Source organism: Anarhichas minor, unplaced genomic scaffold (assembly GCF_050575085.1).
Source record: "Anarhichas minor isolate MPS153535 unplaced genomic scaffold, ASM5057508v1 ptg000028l, whole genome shotgun sequence".
NCBI classification, from domain to species: Eukaryota; Metazoa; Chordata; class Actinopteri; order Perciformes; family Anarhichadidae; genus Anarhichas; species Anarhichas minor.
The window spans coordinates 8812230-8831295 of record NW_027466474.1 but is presented as its reverse complement, the minus strand read 5'-3'; the positions used below and the strand labels follow the sequence as shown (position 1 = coordinate 8831295).

The window sequence follows — 19066 nt, the reverse complement described above, 5'->3', positions numbered from 1 at the left end:
AATACCATTGAGAAGTCTAAGCTATATAGATTATTGCTAATTTATTAATGCATACAGTCTTTTGTTTTTTTAGTATAGCAAAGAGAACAAAACAAAGTACATATCGGCAGCTCCAATGATGTTGTACTGTTCATGGCATTATGCGTTTGTGATCATGTTGGTTTTACACAACATGATTAATCTCCACTTCTGCAGTGAGATATGCAGGAGGATTTTCTGACCAAAAATATATATGCTAATATGCCATTAACGACTTTAAATTGTGTAAAAGGTTGCCCTCTTGGTGTCACTGTTACATCAATATGGCCATAAAGGACCCAGTCCCTCCCCTAACAAAGCTTTTGTCTGGTACCTCACATTAGGTTACATCTGATTTAAGGGTGCGAGTTGGATGAGACTGCGTCGTGTGTTTTCTTCACATGCGATACTAAAAAGGTCGGAGATATACGTTTCATTTTCTGCAGACACCTGCTGTGTGTATGTGTTGTTAGATAACGATGGGGATGGAAAGACGATATCGCTCAAGTGACCATTGTTGGTTTGTTTTTCATTTTTCCTTACTGCTGTGTTTCGGAAAGCAGACTTTGGCTGAATTGAGGTACTCTATTCCAGAGGAGATGAAGGAAGGTACCGTGGTTGGAAATGTTGCTAAGGATCTTGGTCTGGACAAAACCTCTTTGATTGATCGACGATTTCGAGTTGTGTCTGGATCTAAGGACACTTTTTTCGAGGTAAACCCGGACAATGGTGCCTTACAGGTCCGTAAGAAAATCGACAGAGAAGAGCTGTGTCGCGGTAGTGGTGTATGCTTAATGGAGCTGAAAATCCTGGTTGAAGACCCTTTGGAAATGCACCATGTAGTTGTAGAAATAACTGACGTAAATGACCACTCTCCTAGTTTTCCTGAAAAAGAACAGCAATTTCAAATAGCAGAACAAACATCTCCAGGAACTCGATTCCAGCTGCATGCGGCCCGTGATCCCGATGCTGGAATTAACTCTATCCGCATATATACATTAACTTCAAATGATCACTTTGAAATAGAATTTAGTCCAAGCGATGAGGAAAAAATACCATTTTTAGTGCTGAAGAAGTCCTTGGACAGAGAACAAAAGAATACCCACTTGCTATTTGTAACAGCAGTTGATGGAGGTAAACCTCAACGATCAGGAACACTAAATGTTTCTATTATTGTTCTTGACGTTAATGACAATCGTCCGATATTTAGTCAAGACACTTACCAAATTGAAATATATGAAAACGTCCCAGTTGGTACTACTGTTACAAGAGTGAATGCAACAGATCCAGATGAAGGGACTAATGGGGAAATTGAGTACAGCCTCAGCAGAACATTAGCACGTAAAGTCTACGAAATATTTGAATTAGATAGTTTAAGTGGACAAATTAAATTGACAAGAGTCGTGGATTTTGAGGAATCCGAGAATTATAAACTAGATGTTGAGGCATCTGACAAAGGAACACCTCCATTAATAGGGAGGAGTAGAGTCATTATAAAAATAAAAGATGTCAATGATAATCCACCAGAAATAGAAATAACATCACTGTCAAATACAGTGTCTGAAGACTCAAAGCCTGGAACAGTTATTTCACTTATTAGTGTGACGGATAAAGACTCCGGTGTGAATGGAAAAATTATCTCACGCTTAACTTCAGACGTTCCTTTTGAATTAAAGCCTTCTTATAAGGAGAACATATATTCAGTTGTCACGAAGGGAATTTTGGATCGAGAGGAGGTGTCACATTATGAAATAACAATAAAAGCCACCGATTGTGGTGAACCTCCCTTATATACTGTTAAAACACTGAGTATTCAGATATCGGATGTAAACGACAACAGACCACATTTCTCCCAAAATCCATTAGAGTTTTACCTGATAGAAAATAACGTTGCTGGAGCGTCGGTATTCTCTTTAAGTGCAACGGACTATGATGTCAATGACAATGCAGCTATTTCTTATCATATTGCCAGAAAAAATTATCTAACATCTTTTCTAAATGTAAACTCTGACAATGGACACATTTCAGCGCTAAAAAGTTTTGACTTTGAAACTCTGAAAACGTTCCAGTTCCAAGTTGTTGCCACAGATTCTGGAACTCCGTCACTAAGCAGCAACGTCACAGTGAACGTGTTCATTCTGGATCAGAACGACAACGCTCCAGTCATCCTGTATCCAGTCAGCTCTAACGGTTCTGCTGAAGGTGTGGAGGAGATTCCCCGCAATGTGAACGCAGGACACTTGGTGACTAAAGTCAGAGCCTATGACGCTGATATAGGATATAACGGCTGGTTACTGTTCTCACTGCAGGCAGTTACTGACCACAGTCTCTTTGGGTTGGACCGCTATACAGGACGGATCAGAACACTTCGCTCATTCACAGAGACAGACGAGGCTGAGCATAAACTGGTCATACTGGTGAAAGACAATGGGAACGTGTCACTCTCAGCAACAGCTACTGTGATCGTCAAAGTCGTGGAGCCCAAAGAGGCTTTTGCTGCTGCTGATGTTAAAAGTGCAACACATGACGAGGAGGATAATAATGTGACTTTTTACCTGATGTTAACTTTGGCCTCAGTTTCAACACTTTTTCTCATCAGTATCATCGTGCTGATTGCAATGCAGTGCTCTAAATCCACAGACTATACTTCTAAATATCTACAAGAGACTAATTATGACGGGACACTGTGTCACAGCATCCAGTACAGATCTGGAGACAAACGCTACATGTTAGTTGGACCCAGAATGAGTGTAGGATCTACTATAGTCCCGGGCAGCCACGCGAACACACTCGTGCTCCCTGACAGGAGACAGGCATCTGGAGAGGTAAGCTGGTTTCCGTCGCCGAAACTTTGGTTTATGTTATTTCTTCATATACCTATTTGTATAGGCCTTGCGGTTCAACTGGGGTACTAGCACACAGACATGTCTTGTTTTGTGATTAAATAAATGTTCTTTGAATGAACCTACAGGCCAGTCTGAGTTATAATGTCGCTATCCATTGTGCTGAAACCACATTTTTCGCTGTCATTATGTTTTATAAAGCCATAAACTGTATAGTTTGTACTATCCATATTCCGTAATGAAATCACGATTAATATTTTAAAAAGGTTAAACCGTAAACTCTTATATTTGTGGAGGAACACAATCAGTGGAAAGTGATCACTTGGTGTCAGTATGTGAGCAGAAAAGAGTTTCATGAGAAGCCTTTTGTCAGAGATATGCGTCCTCCCCTTTGTGGGATGGGTTTTTATATTTCAGCAGTGGATGCATCCTGTACTCTCACGGCGAATATTCAGCATCTGTGATTTTAAAATACTCTGGAAACTGTACATATTGTTTTTAGTCGATCCATACTTCTTTTGATGAAGGCAACGTTATTTTGACTCATCGGGATACATTTTTATCTGCTGGTTATGGAGCAGACAGGACTTGGAACATCGCGAGGGCAATGTCGGTGGACTGCCTTCATTGTCTCATTCATTTTGCTTTGGAGCAGAGCTTCGGCGCAGATAAGATACTCCATCGCTGAGGAAGTTAAAGAAGGAACGGTTATTGGGAATATAGCGAAGGATTTGGGATTAGAGAAGAGCACATTGAAGGAGAGAGGATGCCGTATTGTTGAGGGTGCAACAGAGTCATTTTTTCATGTAAACCAGAACGACGGAATGTTGTATGTTGATCGAATAATTGACAGGGAGAAGGTTTGTGAGCGAAGCAATGCGTGTTTGATCAACCTAAAAACGGTGCTGGAAAACCCTCTTGAAATTCATTATGTGACTGTTGAGGTGCTGGATGTGAACGACCACTCTCCCAGCTTCTCAACGAGCGAGTCACGTCTCGAAATTTCAGAGTCGGTTTTACCAGGCTTGCGCCTCCAGCTGCAAGCGGCGCACGATCCTGATGTTGGTCAGTTTTCGGTAAAGGAGTATAAACTAAGTCCTAATGATCATTTTCGTTTGGAAGTCAAAGATCGTGGAAAAGATGGGAAGATACCGATATTAGTTTTACTTAAGACGCTAGATAGGGAAACAAAGAACAGTCATAAGCTGCTTCTTACAGCTATTGATGGAGGGAAACCAAGTAACTCTGGAACAGCTGAAATTACGGTTGATGTCTTAGACATTAATGACAATATGCCAGTTTTCGACCAAGACACGTACTCTGTACTTTTGGAAGAAAATGCTCCCATTGGCACAACAATTATAAAAGTAAATGCTTCTGATTTAGATGAGGGATCCAATGGAGAGATCGTGTATTCATTAGGAAATAATGTGAACAGCAGAATACGTGAACTTTTTCGTGTAGATGCAAACACAGGTGACATTATTGTTCAAGGTCTGATAGACTTTGAATTAGAGGAAAGTTATGAAATAGACATACAGGCGTCTGATAAAGGAGCGGCTCCTTTGAGGACAGACAAAAGTGTGTTAGTGAATATTGTAGATTTGAATGATAACACCCCTCAAATAGAGATTACATCATTTGCAAGAGCAATACCAGAGGATGCAAGGCTAGGAACCACTGTGGCATTAATCAGTGTTCTCGATAAAGACTCTGGTGTGAACGGAAAAGTTATTTGCTCCTTTAATGAGGAAGTTCCGTTTATATTATCCCCTTCAACACAAGACAATATGTATTCTATCGTCACAAAATCACCCCTGGATAGAGAAAAGCAGTCCATATATGATGTTACAATTGTTGCAAAAGATGCGGGTGTACCATCATTGTCTTCAAAAAAAAGCATGACTATTGTTGTATCAGATGTGAATGATAACAGCCCAGAATTTTCAGGAAGCCCTTACACATATTATGTTACCGAGAACAACTCTCCAGGAGCTTCAGTGTTTTCTGTGCGGGCATCAGACCGGGACGAGGGAGATAATTCTCGTATTTTATATCATATTTTAAGAGATGGAAAAGAGAATAACAAACTCCATTCATTCAGTCTTAACATCAACTCAGAAAATGGAGATATTTTGGCTCTGAAAAGTTTTGACTTTGAAACTCTGAAAACGTTCCAGTTCCGAGTTGTTGCCACAGATTCTGGAACTCCGTCACTAAGCAGCAACGTCACAGTGAACGTGTTCATTCTGGATCAGAACGACAACGCTCCAGTCATCCTATATCCAGTCAGCTCTAACGGTTCTGCTGAAGGTGTGGAGGAGATTCCCCGCAATGTGAACGCAGGACACTTGGTGACTAAAGTCAGAGCCTATGACGCTGATATAGGATATAACGGCTGGTTACTGTTCTCACTGCAGGAAGTTACTGACCACAGTCTCTTTGGGTTGGACCGCTATACAGGACGGATCAGAACACTTCGCTCATTCACAGAGACAGACGAGGCTGAGCATAAACTGGTCATACTGGTGAAAGACAATGGGAACGTGTCACTCTCAGCAACAGCTACTGTGATCGTCAAAGTCGTGGAGCCCAAAGAGGCTTTTGCTGCTGCTGATGTTAAAAGTGCAACAAATGACGAGGAGGATAATAATGTGACTTTTTACCTGATGATAACTTTGGGCTCAGTTTCAACACTTTTTCTCATCAGTATCATCGTGTTGATTGCAATGCAGTGCTCTAAATCCACAGACTATACTTCTAAATATCTACAAGAGACTAATTATGACGGGACGCTGTGTCACAGCATCCAGTACAGATCTGGAGACAAACGCTACATGTTAGTTGGACCCAGAATGAGTGTAGGATCTACTATAGTCCCGGGCAGCCACGCGAACACACTCGTGCTCCCTGACAGGAGGTGTGCGACTGCAGAGGTAAGACATGTTTAAATATTATTACTCCGGCTGTTTTTTTTTGTCATCGCTGTCCAACCATTGTGCTGGAATTTGATTCAAACTGAATCAATATGAGATACTTTCTTATTGAAACACATTTAGTTGTGACCAGTTTAACGTGGTAACATGAATTATCACACACATTCACAGGGTGGCAGTACCTTATCAGTATAGTGGCTCATAGTTTCTCAGCGCAAGATATACAGGAGTCCGCCTCTACTACGTTCAGTCTGGTTCGACAACATTTAGCTGGCAGACTTGGAACAAGCGCTCGGTGACTGCTTTGTATTTTCTAAAATGCATTCCAAGAAAACAAACATAAATTTAGTGTTGTGATGGACACAGAATTCTAGACAAGCGGAGAATGTTGGACGCGTTTGGATTCGTACTTTTACCTCAAAACATGAAACAAAGAGGATGGGATGCATGGCGACTGCGACCACATTTGCTCGCCGTTTTGATTTTGATTTTGTTTTTCAGAGCGGCCCCAGCACAATTGAGATACTCTATATCTGAAGAGCTCAACGAGGGAAGTTTTGTTGGGAATATAGCTAAAGATTTGGGAATTGACCAGAATTTAATGAAGCAGAGGGGATTTCGTATTATATCTGGCTCGACTGAGCCTCTTTTCAAGGTAAATGAGAACGACGGGATCCTTTATGCGAACAATAAAATAGACCGAGAGGAAGTATGTAAAGAGAGCAGTGTATGTTTAATTAACCTTAAAACTGTTCTCGAAAACCCACTGGAGGTACACTATGTCACCGTGGAGATAACAGATTTAAACGACCACTCTCCCACGTTTCCGGAAAAAACAAAGAGGCTAGAAATATCAGAGTCTGCGCTGGCAGGGGCACGATATCAGTTGCAAAATGCTTACGACCCAGATGGCGGCACTAACTCTGTTCAACAGTATAAAATCAGTCAGAATGAGCATTTTCGTTTAGAGATTAAAGATCGAGGGAGAGATGGTAAAACTCCAATTTTACAATTACAGAAACAGCTTGACCGAGAGGCCAAACGTACCCATAAATTGAAGTTGACGGCTTTAGATGGCGGAAACCCTCCAAAGACAGGCACGGTTGAAATATACATAGATGTCATGGATGTTAATGACAATATGCCAGTGTTTATGAAAGACACGTATTCCACCGTGCTACAAGAGAACGCCCCAATTGGCACAACAGTCATCCAAGTTAACGCAACTGATCTAGACGATGGTCCAAATGGGGAAGTTGTTTATTCATTTGGCAGTGATGTAAAAGGAAAAATTCGTGAGCTGTTTGATATCGATTCTGTTACTGGGGAGATCATTGTGAAAGGCCGTGTAGATTTCGAGGAACAAGACAGCTATGACATTGATATACAGGCTTCTGATAAGGGAACCATTCCATTCAGAACAGATAAAAGTGTTATCATAAAAATTGAAGATACAAATGATAATCATCCTGAAATAGAAGTGGCATCGTTGTCAAGTGCTGTTTCAGAGGATTCGAGACCAGGAACAACCGTAGCGCTCATTAGCATTACTGATTTAGACTCCGGGATGAATGGAAAAATAATCAGCTATGTTGCCGAAGACAGCCCTTTTGCATTAACCCCATCAATACAGGATAACATGTTCGCTGTTGTCACTAAGGCACATCTTGACAGAGAACAACAATCAATATATGATATTACAATAATCGCTAAAGACGCAGCTGAACCAGCACTAACTTCCCAAAAGACTATGAGCGTGTTTGTGTCAGATGTAAATGATAACAGTCCCAAGTTTTCAGTGAGCCCTTATACTTTCTACATTATAGAAAATAACCCTCAGGGAGCGCCTGTTTTTTCTGTTAGTGCGTCAGATTGTGACGAGGGAGATAATGCACTAATTTCGTATCATATTCTCAGGAATGCAGGCTATGGAAATAAAGTGACATCATTTCTTAATATAAATCCTGAAAATGGAGATATTTTGGCTCTAAAAAGTTTTGACTTTGAAACACTGAAAACGTTCCAGTTCCAAGTTGTTGCCACAGATTCTGGAACTCCGTCACTGAGCAGCAACGTCACAGTGAACGTGTTCATTCTGGATCAGAACGACAACGCTCCAGTCATCCTGTATCCAGTCAGCTCTAACGGTTCTGCTGAAGGTGTGGAGGAGATTCCCCGCAATGTGAACGCAGGACACTTGGTGACTAAAGTCAGAGCCTATGACGCTGATATAGGATATAACGGCTGGTTACTGTTTTCACTGCAGGAAGTTACTGACCACAGTCTCTTTGGTTTGGACCGCTATACAGGACGGATCAGAACACTTCGCGCATTCACAGAGACAGACGAGGCTGAGCATAAACTGGTCATACTGGTGAAAGACAATGGGAACGTGTCACTCTCAGCAACAGCTACTGTGATTGTCAAAGTTGTGGAGCCCAAAGAGGCTTTTGCTGCTGCTGATGTTAAAAGTGCAACAAATGACGAGGAGGATAATAATGTGACTTTTTACCTGATGATAACTTTGGGCTCAGTTTCAACACTTTTTCTCATCAGTATCATCGTGCTGATTGCAATGCAGTGCTCTAAATCCACAGAGTATACTTCTAAATATCTACAAGAGACTAATTATGACGGGACGCTGTGTCACAGCATCCAGTACAGATCTGGAGACAAACGCTACATGTTAGTTGGACCCAGAATGAGTGTAGGATCTACTATAGTCCCGGGAAGCCACGCGAATACTCTTATGGTCCCAGACAGGAGACGTACTTCTGAAGAGGTAAGATCAATAGTTTGACTCTCTCTCATGTAACTTATATGTGTATATGCTGTCGAAGCTTGTGAGTCTAAAACTTATGTAATACGTGTGTGTATTTGCTGGGTCGAACGTCCTGGCATCCATCCTTATACAGTAAATGAGAAGATCATTTTTACATAAATGTGTTCTAAATCGCAAGCTTGGACATCTATATGCGGTTTACATTGAATACTGGTGGTCTAGTTGAGCACAGGCAATCTCTGTCCGTGGTGCTGAATCATTCTAAGGTATCCCTTTTTTGGCACAGCGCGAAACTCCCGATTAAAGCATGGTAATAATCGGTAATATAATGTAAAGTGATCTTGGCTTCCTCTTTTCTTTTATAAGTGGAAATATGGCAGGCTGACAGTCTTCATTATTAAAGAAGCGCAGTGGTCACCTTTCAATACGTTTTGCTATTATTTCAAATGCAGCACTGCAGTGTGACTCTTGATCACTTGGTGTCAGTATAATAACAAATAATGATTTCACGTTTTCGTCATAGCCACTCGTCCCATCCCCTTCCTCTAACACCGTCATTGACAGAACAGTATACGTGCATACGGCTGGAATACACAATTCAGCCCTTAAAACATTAGAATGCTCCTTTAGAGAATGGTAGGATTATGACAGCAAATGTGACTGAATGTGACGGAGGAATATCACTTTAGTACAATAATATAATTCTTTGAAAGCTGTTTTTATTTTTAAATGTTTCATCTTCACATCATGGAACAAAGACGACGACAGACATGGAGAGAGCAGGCAAATTGGATTGTCTGCATAATGGTTTTGGGAACCTTTTGGAATAGAGCTTCAGGACAATTCCGATATTCTGTCCTCGAGGAAGTCGAAGAAGGAACTGCTGTTGGAAATATTGCTAAGGATTTAGGTCTTGATAAGGCTACACTGAAAGACAGGGGGTATCGTATTGTCCACGGTACGACAGAGCCCCCTTTTCGAGTCAATCAGGACGATGGTATCTTGTATGTGAACCGAAAAATTGACAGAGAGGAAGTGTGCGACCGAAGCAAGGTTTGTCTAATTGACTTAAAAGCCGTGTTAGAAAACCCACTGGAGGTGCACTATGTAGCAGTGGAGATTCTGGATGTAAACGACCATGCACCAAGCTTTCCCGAGAATGAAAAGATGTTAGAGATTTCGGAATCTGCATTACCGGGAGCACGATTTCAGTTACAAGCGGCGCGTGATGCTGATAGTGGTTCTTTGTCCGTTCAGCAGTATAAGTTGAGTCTCAATGAACATTTTCGCTTGGAAGTGAAAGATCGTGGCGAGGACCGTAAAACTCCGAGTTTAATTCTTCAAAAGTCACTTGATAGAGAATCTGCCAAAACCCACACGTTACTTCTGACAGCCACTGATGGAGGTAAACCTCCGCTATCCGGTAACATGACATTAATTGTTGATGTTTCCGATGTCAATGATAACCCCCCAGTTTTCACCGAGGATTCCTATACTGTGCAGCTAAAAGAAAATTCTCCTCTTGGTACAACTGTGATTCAAGTGAATGCTACAGATTTGGATGACAGTTCAAATGGTGAAGTTGTATATTCATTTGGAAATGATGTGGATGCACTGGCAAGTGCACGTTTTGATCTTAATTCGTTGACTGGAGTGATTACTGTGTCAGGGGCCATTGATTTTGAAGCCTGTGGCAGATATGAAATTGATATACAGGCATCAGACAAAGCTGTGGCTACACTATCTACGGACAAAAGCGTTATTATACATATTGTTGACGTGAACGACAACGCACCAGAGATTGAAGTGACATCTTTTTCACGTTCAATCCCGGAAGATTCAAAACCAGGAACAACAGTGGCCTTAATTAGTGTAAGAGATTCGGACTCTGGTCTCAACGGAAAAGTTATGTGTTACATAAGCCAAGATCTTCCATTTATGCTCATTCCATCTTTAAAAAAGAACATGTATTCTCTGGTAACAAAATCGCATTTAAATAGAGAGCATCAGTCGCAATATAATGTAACAATTGTAGGTAGAGACGCAGGTGAACCATCTTTATCATCAGAAAAAACTATAAACATTGTTGTATCAGATGTAAATGATAATAGCCCAGTGTTTTCCCACAACCCATATACTTTCTACATATCTGAAAACAATAACCCGGGGACGTCTATTTTATCAGTGAGAGCCCGTGATGAAGACGACGGTAGTAATGCTCTTTTGTCATATACAATATTAAGGAGTAAAGGCCGGGAACATTCCTTTATCTCCTCCCTAAATGTCAATAGTGAGAAAGGAGATATTTTGGCACTAAAAAGGTTTGACTTTGAAACACTGAAAACGTTCCAGTTCCAAGTTGTTGCCACAGATTCTGGAACTCCGTCACTAAGCAGCAACGTCACAGTGAACGTGTTCATTCTGGATCAGAACGACAACGCTCCAGTCATCCTGTATCCAGTCAGCTCTAACGGTTCTGCTGTAGGTGTGGAGGAGATTCCCCGCAATGTGAACGCAGGACACTTGGTGACTAAAGTCAGAGCCTATGACGCTGATATAGGATATAACGGCTGGTTACTGTTTTCACTGCAGGAAGTTACTGACCACAGTCTCTTTGGTTTGGACCGCTATACAGGACGGATCAGAACACTTCGCGCATTCACAGAGACAGACGAGGCTGAGCATAAACTGGTCATACTGGTGAAAGACAATGGGAACGTGTCACTCTCAGCAACAGCTACTGTGATCGTCAAAGTCGTGGAGCCCAAAGAGGCTTTTGCTGCTGCTGATGTTAAAAGTGCAACAAATGACGAGGAGGATAATAATGTGACTTTTTACCTGATGATAACTTTGGGCTCAGTTTCAACACTTTTTCTCATCAGTATCATCGTGCTGATTGCAATGCAGTGCTCTAAATCCACAGAGTATACTTCTAAATATCTACAAGAGACTAATTATGACGGGACACTGTGCCACAGCATCCAGTACAGATCTGGAGACAAACGCTATATGTTAGTTGGACCCAGAATGAGTGTAGGATCTACTATAGTCCCGGGAAGCCACGCGAACACACTGGTGCTCCCTGACAGGAGACACCCATCTGGAGAGGTAAGATTAATAGTATGTAAGTCTGATTCTGTCGATGTGCTGATACTTTACGCTTGTTAAAAGTTTTGAATAAGGATCCTCTGACTTTCTCTCAGGGAAGCTACATTTCTCACAACCAGCATCTAGAACGGCTACAAACTTTAGGACTCATTTTACTTTGTATAACAGCTTTTTGGTTCTGATCGTGGTGTATTTACTATACAATTGTTGAGGATATATTTGTAATGGTGCTTGAACAGATATATGTTATTTTACAATATTTTGGCAGCTGCGATTCATGGTGATGATGAGTATTATGGTGATATCCTTCGATGTGTGCTTAGGCCTGGAATGTAAATAGAGAGAACAACGTTGCAACATGTGAATTTCCTCACGGTCAAAGCAGGTCTATACCTCAATGTGGAGATGTATTTTCTCTGAACATTTGATAACGACTGCAATCCGTGTAAATAACAATTTCAACACTTGGTGTCAGTGTAGTTCAGTGGTTCTGTGCATCTGGCAGCACCTTGCGTCACGAGCTACATTTGGACCGGGCCCTTGCATTTCACTCAGCATTTGAGCGCAAGATCGCGATTGGCAACAACGAGTGTTTTATTTTCAGCAGTTTGGTGAAAAAAAAAGACGCTGCATCGTTTAGAAACATGGCGGATTAGGTGTCATTGACATCACGAAGAAATTAATGGACAGTTCTTTGTCACGTTCAAGTCATGGAACAAAGAGGACGCAAAGCATGGAGGGGCCGACAGTTTTGTTTTTTCTTCATGGTTGTTTTGGACGTTGTATGCAACGGAGCTTCTGCACAGATCAGATATTCCATATCTGAGGAGGTTCAACGTGAAACCGTCGTCGGGAACATAGCTAAGGATTTGGGGCTAGATAAGAGCGCACTCAAAGACAGAGGATATCGCATTGTAGCAGGCTCAACGGAGCCCCTGTTTCACCTGAATCAAAACGATGGTATATTGTATGTGACAAGAGGAATAGACAGGGAGGAGGTGTGCGCCCGGACCAGCCCATGTTTGATCAATCTGAAAACCGTGTTAGAAAACCCACTGGAGATCCACTACGTGGTAGTGGAAATACTTGATATCAATGACCACTCGCCTGTTTTTCCAGAGAAAGAGAAAAGGCTTGAGATTTCCGAGTCGGCCTTAACAGGGGCGAGATTTCAACTACAGGCTGCACACGATGACGACGTAGGACAGTTCTCAATACAGCAATATAGACTCAGCCATAACGAATATTTTAGATTAGAAGTCAAGGATAGAGGCGAGGACCGTAAAGTACCGTTTTTAGTCCTGCAGAAGCAGCTGGACAGAGAAACGGCCGGGAAACTTAAGCTACGTCTAACAGCAGTTGATGGAGGAAAACCGGTGAAGTCTGGTGCAATAGATATTATTGTGGATGTACTGGATGTTAATGACAACTCCCCGATGTTTATCAAAGAGTTGTATTCTTCCACACTGAAGGAAAACGCCCCCATTGGCACTGTGGTGATTCAGGTGAATGCAACCGATTTGGACCAGGGTGCAAATAGCGAAATAATATATTCATTTGGTCACGAAGTTGATTTAAAGGTGATGCATGTATTTAGTATAGACGCACACACTGGTGAAATTAAGGTAACCGGTCAAATAGATTTTGAGCAAAGTAAAAGTTATGAAATTGACATTCAGGCGTCTGATAAAGGGTCAGTTCCTCTAACAACTGACAAAAGTGTTATGATAACTGTTATTGATGTTAATGATAATGCACCTGAGATCGAAGTTACCTCATTTTCTAGCTCTATCAAGGAGGATTCAAAGATAGGAACTACAGTGGCCCTGATCAGTGTTAGTGATTTAGACTCTGGAGACAATGGCAAAGTCATTTGCACGATCAAAGAAGAAGTGCCGTTTACTTTAGCCCCATCGTTGCAAGATAACATGTACGCTGTTGTGACCAGGTCGCAGTTGGACAGGGAAAATGTTTCCCAATTTGATGTAACAATTATTGCAAAAGATTCAGGTGATCCGATATTTTCAACTGAAAAGACGATAAGCCTCGTGGTATCAGATGTAAATGACAATCGTCCAGTGTTTTCATCCAGCCCCTATGTATTTTATGTCACCGAGAATAACAGCCCCGGAGCCTCCGTATTTTCAGTAAAAGCCTTTGATTGTGATGAGAGTGATAACGCTCTCATTTCTTATCATATTTCCAGAGAAGCAAGCGGAGATAATAAATTCACCTCATTTCTCAACATCAATACTGAGAGTGGAGATATTTTGGCTTTAAAAGGTTTTGACTTTGAAACTCTGAAAACGTTCCAGTTCCGAGTTGTTGCCACAGATTCTGGAACTCCGTCACTAAGCAGCAACGTCACAGTGAACGTGTTCATTCTGGATCAGAACGACAACGCTCCAGTCATCCTGTATCCAGTCAGCTCTAACGGTTCTGCTGAAGGTGTGGAGGAGATTCCCCGCAATGTGAACGCAGGACACTTGGTGACTAAAGTCAGAGCCTATGACGCTGATATAGGATATAACGGCTGGTTACTGTTTTCACTGCAGGAAGTTACTGACCACAGTCTCTTTGGTTTGGACCGCTATACAGGACGGATCAGAACACTTCGCTCATTCACAGAGACAGACGAGGCTGAGCATAAACTGGTCATACTGGTGAAAGACAATGGGAACGTGTCACTCTCAGCAACAGCTACTGTGATCGTCAAAGTCGTGGAGCCCAAAGAGGCTTTTGCTGCTTCTGATGTTAAAAGTGCAACAAATGACGAGGAGGATAATAATGTGACTTTTTACCTGATGATAACTTTGGGCTCAGTTTCAACACTTTTTCTCATCAGTATCATCGTGCTGATTGCAATGCAGTGCTCTAAATCCACAGAATATACTTCTAAATATCTACAAGAGACTAATTATGACGGGACACTGTGTCACAGCATCCAGTACAGATCTGGAGATAAACGCTACATGTTAGTTGGACCCAGAATGAGTGTAGGATCTACTATAGTCCCGGGAAGCCATGCGAATACTTTGGTATTACCTGACAGGAGACACACATCTGGAGAGGTAAGACAATGCGCTGATTATCATATATTGTTGTGGCAAAATGACGAGAAGAGACGGCGAACTGATGTTGCAACCAGCGGGGAGTCTTTTAATACACACTTGCCAACATATTACAAGTTCAGCATTTCGAAACAATCCCAATGTATTACTTTTCACAGATCACTTTTATAGTCAAGATTCACCCCCCTTAAGTTACTTTCCACCAATCAAACCAGTCCGTTGAACCAAAAACAAAGCACATCTGGCCTCTTCATTATGTCATGTTCTCATGACTTTGTTTGGGTCAAGGTAACCTTTTGGCAGAACACATGACTCTTTTACGGGAAATGTTTTGGTAAGATTGGAGAGATTTATTACAATTTGTCTGGCGCTTCCTAATCACTTCCTAAGAATGTTTATATTAGCCAGAATGTGTTATATAAGCTGTTTACTTGTGAAGCCAAAATGTGTTCAGTTCAATCCTAAGTTATATGATGATTTTCTTCAACAATATGTGTGTGGTGCTTACAGTGAAAGTATGTTATGATCAAAGGTATTCAGTGATTATAAATGTTTTACATACACAATTGAAATAGAAAGGCTACCGATTTGCAGGTGGTAATTTACACTGTCCTTGGTGCTGATTTTCTTTCTAATTTGTTCTCATCAGTCATTATATTGGCATCACAAGTTCACATGCTTCTCGGGAACACCCCCGAAATTTAGACAGTTGTTAAGATGGATTTGCTTTCAATCTCAATATCCTTTTGGTTTATATGCAGGAGAGAGATATCGGAGTTGGATTTTGGAGCAGCTAGAATGCATGAGAAAAAAAACGACAATACCAGTGCTTGTGGACATATGTTTTCAGATTAGTGGGGTCTTCAAAATTTCTCTCACTTTCTTGCAATGAAAAGAGAGTTCGCATGGTGTCAGTGCACAAACACAAAGGGCTTTACAAGAGCTCATACTAGCTGGATTTTTGGAAACGCCCATTGACGATATCACTAGTTCAACAGTAGCAATACCGTTTGTAAACTGACGGTTGGCAATTTCAAAATTATCTACATTTCAAATATATGCCGAAGATAGAAAAAAAACGTTTGGACATACTCCTGCACACGATGCAGTTTTTCTGATGCAGTTATTCTTCTCGTGAAGGATTATTACAATTTTCGTTGATGGCCATGGAACAAAGAAAATGCGAGGCAGGAAGGGTGAAACGGCGGTGGGTCTGTTTGGTGATTGCTGTGCTTTTGTGGAGCGTGGCCTCAGCACAGATAAGATATTCTATCTCGGAGGAAGTCATGGAAGGGACTGCAGTTGGGAATGTTGCAAAAGATCTGGGATTAGATAAAAGCACGTTGAAAGACAGGAAGTATCGGATTGTTTCGAGTGCAGCGGATCCTCTTTTCCATGTAAATCAGAACGATGGCATCTTGTATGTGAGCCGGAAAATGGACAGAGAGGAAATATGTGAGCGAAGCAGTACATGTTTGCTTAATCTGAAAACCGTGCTAGAAAACCCACTGGAAATCCACTATATTGGAGTTGAAGTTTTAGATATAAATGATCATTCCCCGAGCTTTCCAGAGATACAGAAAACGTTAGAGATTTCAGAATCCGTGGTAAGTGGAAAAAGCTTTCAGCTTCAAGCTGCTCGGGATCCAGACAATGGTCCTTTTTCCGTGCAACATTATAAACTTAACCAAAATGATCACTTCCGTTTGGAAGTTAAGGACAAAGGAGAAGATGGTAAAATACCGATTTTAATTGTGAAAAAAACTTTAGATAGGGAGGCAGCGGAAAGCCACTCATTAGTGCTGACAGCAGTAGATGGAGGGAAACCTCCGAAATCTGGCGAAATGAACATTTTAGTCAATGTTTTAGATATCAATGATAACGCACCTGTTTTCTCAGAAGACGTTTATTCTGTGATGCTCAATGAAAATGCTCCAGTGGGTACAACAGTCACACAAGTGAATGCAAGTGATTTAGACGATGGACCAAATGGAGAAGTAGTTTACTCATTTAGCAACAGCGTAAATCGTAGGTTATTTAAACTGTTTGAAATAAACCAATCAACAGGTGAGATCATTGTTAAAGGTCCAATAGACTACGAGCACAAAGATAAATATGAAATTGAAATACAGGCATCAGATAAAGGCCTTGCTCATCTAACAACAGAAAAAAATGTGGTTATTAAGATAGTTGACGTGAATGATAACGCACCTGAGATTGAAGTTACTTCATTTTCAAGCTCCATCCCTGAAGATTCCAGACCTGGAACTACAGTTGCCCTTATCAGTGTAAATGACTTGGACTCTGGTCTCAATGGAAAAGTTATTTTCTCCATAGATGATGATGTCCCATTTACTTTATCACCATCTTCACAGGACAAAATGTATTCATTAGTCACCAAATCGCCTCTAGATAGAGAGGAACACTCAGAATATATTATAACAGTAGTAGCAAAAGACGCTGGACAGCCTTCATTATCGTCTGAGAAGACAGTAAGCATTGTGGTGTCAGATGTAAATGACAACAGTCCCGAGTTTTTATTAAGCCCCTATAATTTCTATGTCACCGAGGGTAATGATCCAGGAGCCTCTGTATTTTCTGTTAAAGCTTTTGACCGCGATGAGACCGACAATGCTCTTATATCCTATCATATTCTCAGAGATGGAAGGGAAAGAATTAAACTAGGTTCATTTGTCAACATCAACTCTGAAAGTGGAGATATTTTGGCGCTAAAAAGTTTTGACTTTGAAACACTGAAAACGTTCCAGTTCCGAGTTGTTGCCACAGATTCTGGAACTCCGTCACTAAGCAGCAACGTCACAGTGAACGTGTTCATTCTGGATCAGAACGACAACGCTCCAGTCATCCTGTATCCAGTCAGCTCTAACGGTTCTGCTGAAGGTGTGGAGGACATTCCCCGCAATGTGAACGCAGGACACTTGGTGACTAAAGTCAGAGCCTATGACGCTGATATAGGATATAACGGCTGGTTACTGTTTTCACTGCAGGAAGTTACTGACCACAGTCTCTTTGGTTTGGACCGCTATACAGGACGGATCAGAACACTTCGCTCATTCACAGAGACAGACGAGGCTGAGCATAAACTGGTCATACTGGTGAAAGACAATGGGAACGTGTCACTCTCAGCAACAGCTACTGTGATCGTCAAAGTCGTGGAGCCCAAAGAGGCTTTTGCTGCTGCTGATGTTAAAAGTGCAACAAATGACGAGGAGGATAATAATGTGACTTTTTACCTGATGATAACTGTGGGCTCAGTTTCAACACTTTTTGTCATCAGTATCATCGTGCTGATTGCAATGCAGTGCTCTAAATCCACAGACTATACTTCTAAATATCTACAAGAGACTAATTATGACGGGACACTGTGTCACAGCATCCAGTACAGATCTGGAGACAAACGCTACATGTTAGTTGGACCCAGAATGAGTGTAGGATCTACTATAGTCCCGGGAAGCCACGCGAACACACTGATGCTCCCTGACAGGAGACAGATATCTGGAGAGGTAAGACATATTTATGAGCAAACTTTGATATCACTTACTGTTACTGCTCGATTACTAATCATAAATGCAACGTATCCTCCATTCCCTTCGTGTGTTGCACTGAATCTGCTGGCTTTCCTTTCTTACCCTGGAAATTATGACCATATGTCTTTTTTAGGAACAATTTGTACTTTTCCATAATACCTTCTTTAACTGCATCAGAACAATTGTGATTAATTCCCGTGTTGTCATCCTTAACTTTCTCTTGAGTTATTTCTTATTCTGCTGCTGTAAGTTTGTTTAATGTTGATTTTATATCGTTGAATTGTTCGCTCTTACAACCGTATTCCATTGTTTACACTATGGTCATTTAAAATGGCGGAGGAAGAAATGAAAGCTGACTTATATCCTAGTGATGTGTATATCCTTAATACTATTTCACGAAGCCATGACCAACCCATAACTAAAGCGTAAACTATGACATACTGTAGAATTGCAACTACGACATGGCAGGGTGAAAAACCTGCTCAAGTAAACGCATTACAATTAAATAACCGGAAAAACTATACTGTCTTATTATAAGGAACATACTGAACTGCAAAACGTTGCAATCGCTGTCCATAGTGCTGGAAATATTTTGTTAAGTTTCCCGGTCAAAAAAACTAACATTGATATAATGTGCAATACATTGATCACATTTCTGCAGTGAGAATTAAGGTCGCATGGTGTCAGTGTAACGTGAAATCTCATCCTTACACAAGCTTGGTATCATTGCTGTTTGGTTCCACCTCCCGGCAACATTCTC

At 41.2% G+C, this 19066-nt stretch overlaps 6 protein-coding genes across 6 annotated transcripts; all 6 read left to right on the top strand.

The window, feature by feature from the left end:
- The first annotated feature begins 497 nt into the window (after positions 1–497).
- LOC142963059 (protocadherin alpha-8-like) lies at positions 498–3139 on the top strand. The gene is made up of 2 exons (XM_076103759.1): positions 498–2843; positions 3128–3139. The coding sequence occupies exons 1-2, from the start codon at positions 498–500 to the stop codon at positions 3137–3139; spliced, it is 2358 nt and encodes a 785-aa protein (XP_075959874.1).
- Positions 3140–3433: 294 nt separating this feature from the next.
- On the top strand, positions 3434–5812 carry LOC142963058 (protocadherin alpha-8-like). Its single transcript, XM_076103758.1, has one exon. It carries the CDS (start codon positions 3434–3436, stop codon positions 5810–5812), a length of 2379 nt encoding a protein of 792 aa, XP_075959873.1.
- Positions 5813–6221: 409 nt separating this feature from the next.
- LOC142963057 (protocadherin alpha-3-like) lies at positions 6222–8597 on the top strand. The gene has a single exon (XM_076103757.1). The coding sequence runs from the start codon at positions 6222–6224 to the stop codon at positions 8595–8597; it is 2376 nt and encodes a 791-aa protein (XP_075959872.1).
- A 729-nt stretch (positions 8598–9326) lies between these two features.
- LOC142963056 (protocadherin alpha-3-like) lies at positions 9327–11747 on the top strand. Its single transcript, XM_076103756.1, has one exon. The coding sequence runs from the start codon at positions 9327–9329 to the stop codon at positions 11745–11747; it is 2421 nt and encodes an 806-aa protein (XP_075959871.1).
- A 650-nt stretch (positions 11748–12397) lies between these two features.
- On the top strand, positions 12398–15070 carry LOC142963055 (protocadherin alpha-3-like). Its single transcript, XM_076103755.1, has 2 exons — positions 12398–14758; positions 15047–15070. Exons 1-2 carry the CDS (start codon positions 12398–12400, stop codon positions 15068–15070), a joined length of 2385 nt encoding a protein of 794 aa, XP_075959870.1.
- Positions 15071–15924: 854 nt separating this feature from the next.
- Positions 15925–18713, top strand: LOC142963053 (protocadherin alpha-8-like). The gene is made up of 2 exons (XM_076103752.1): positions 15925–18282; positions 18708–18713. The coding sequence occupies exons 1-2, from the start codon at positions 15925–15927 to the stop codon at positions 18711–18713; spliced, it is 2364 nt and encodes a 787-aa protein (XP_075959867.1).
- Positions 18714–19066: the final 353 nt, after the last annotated feature.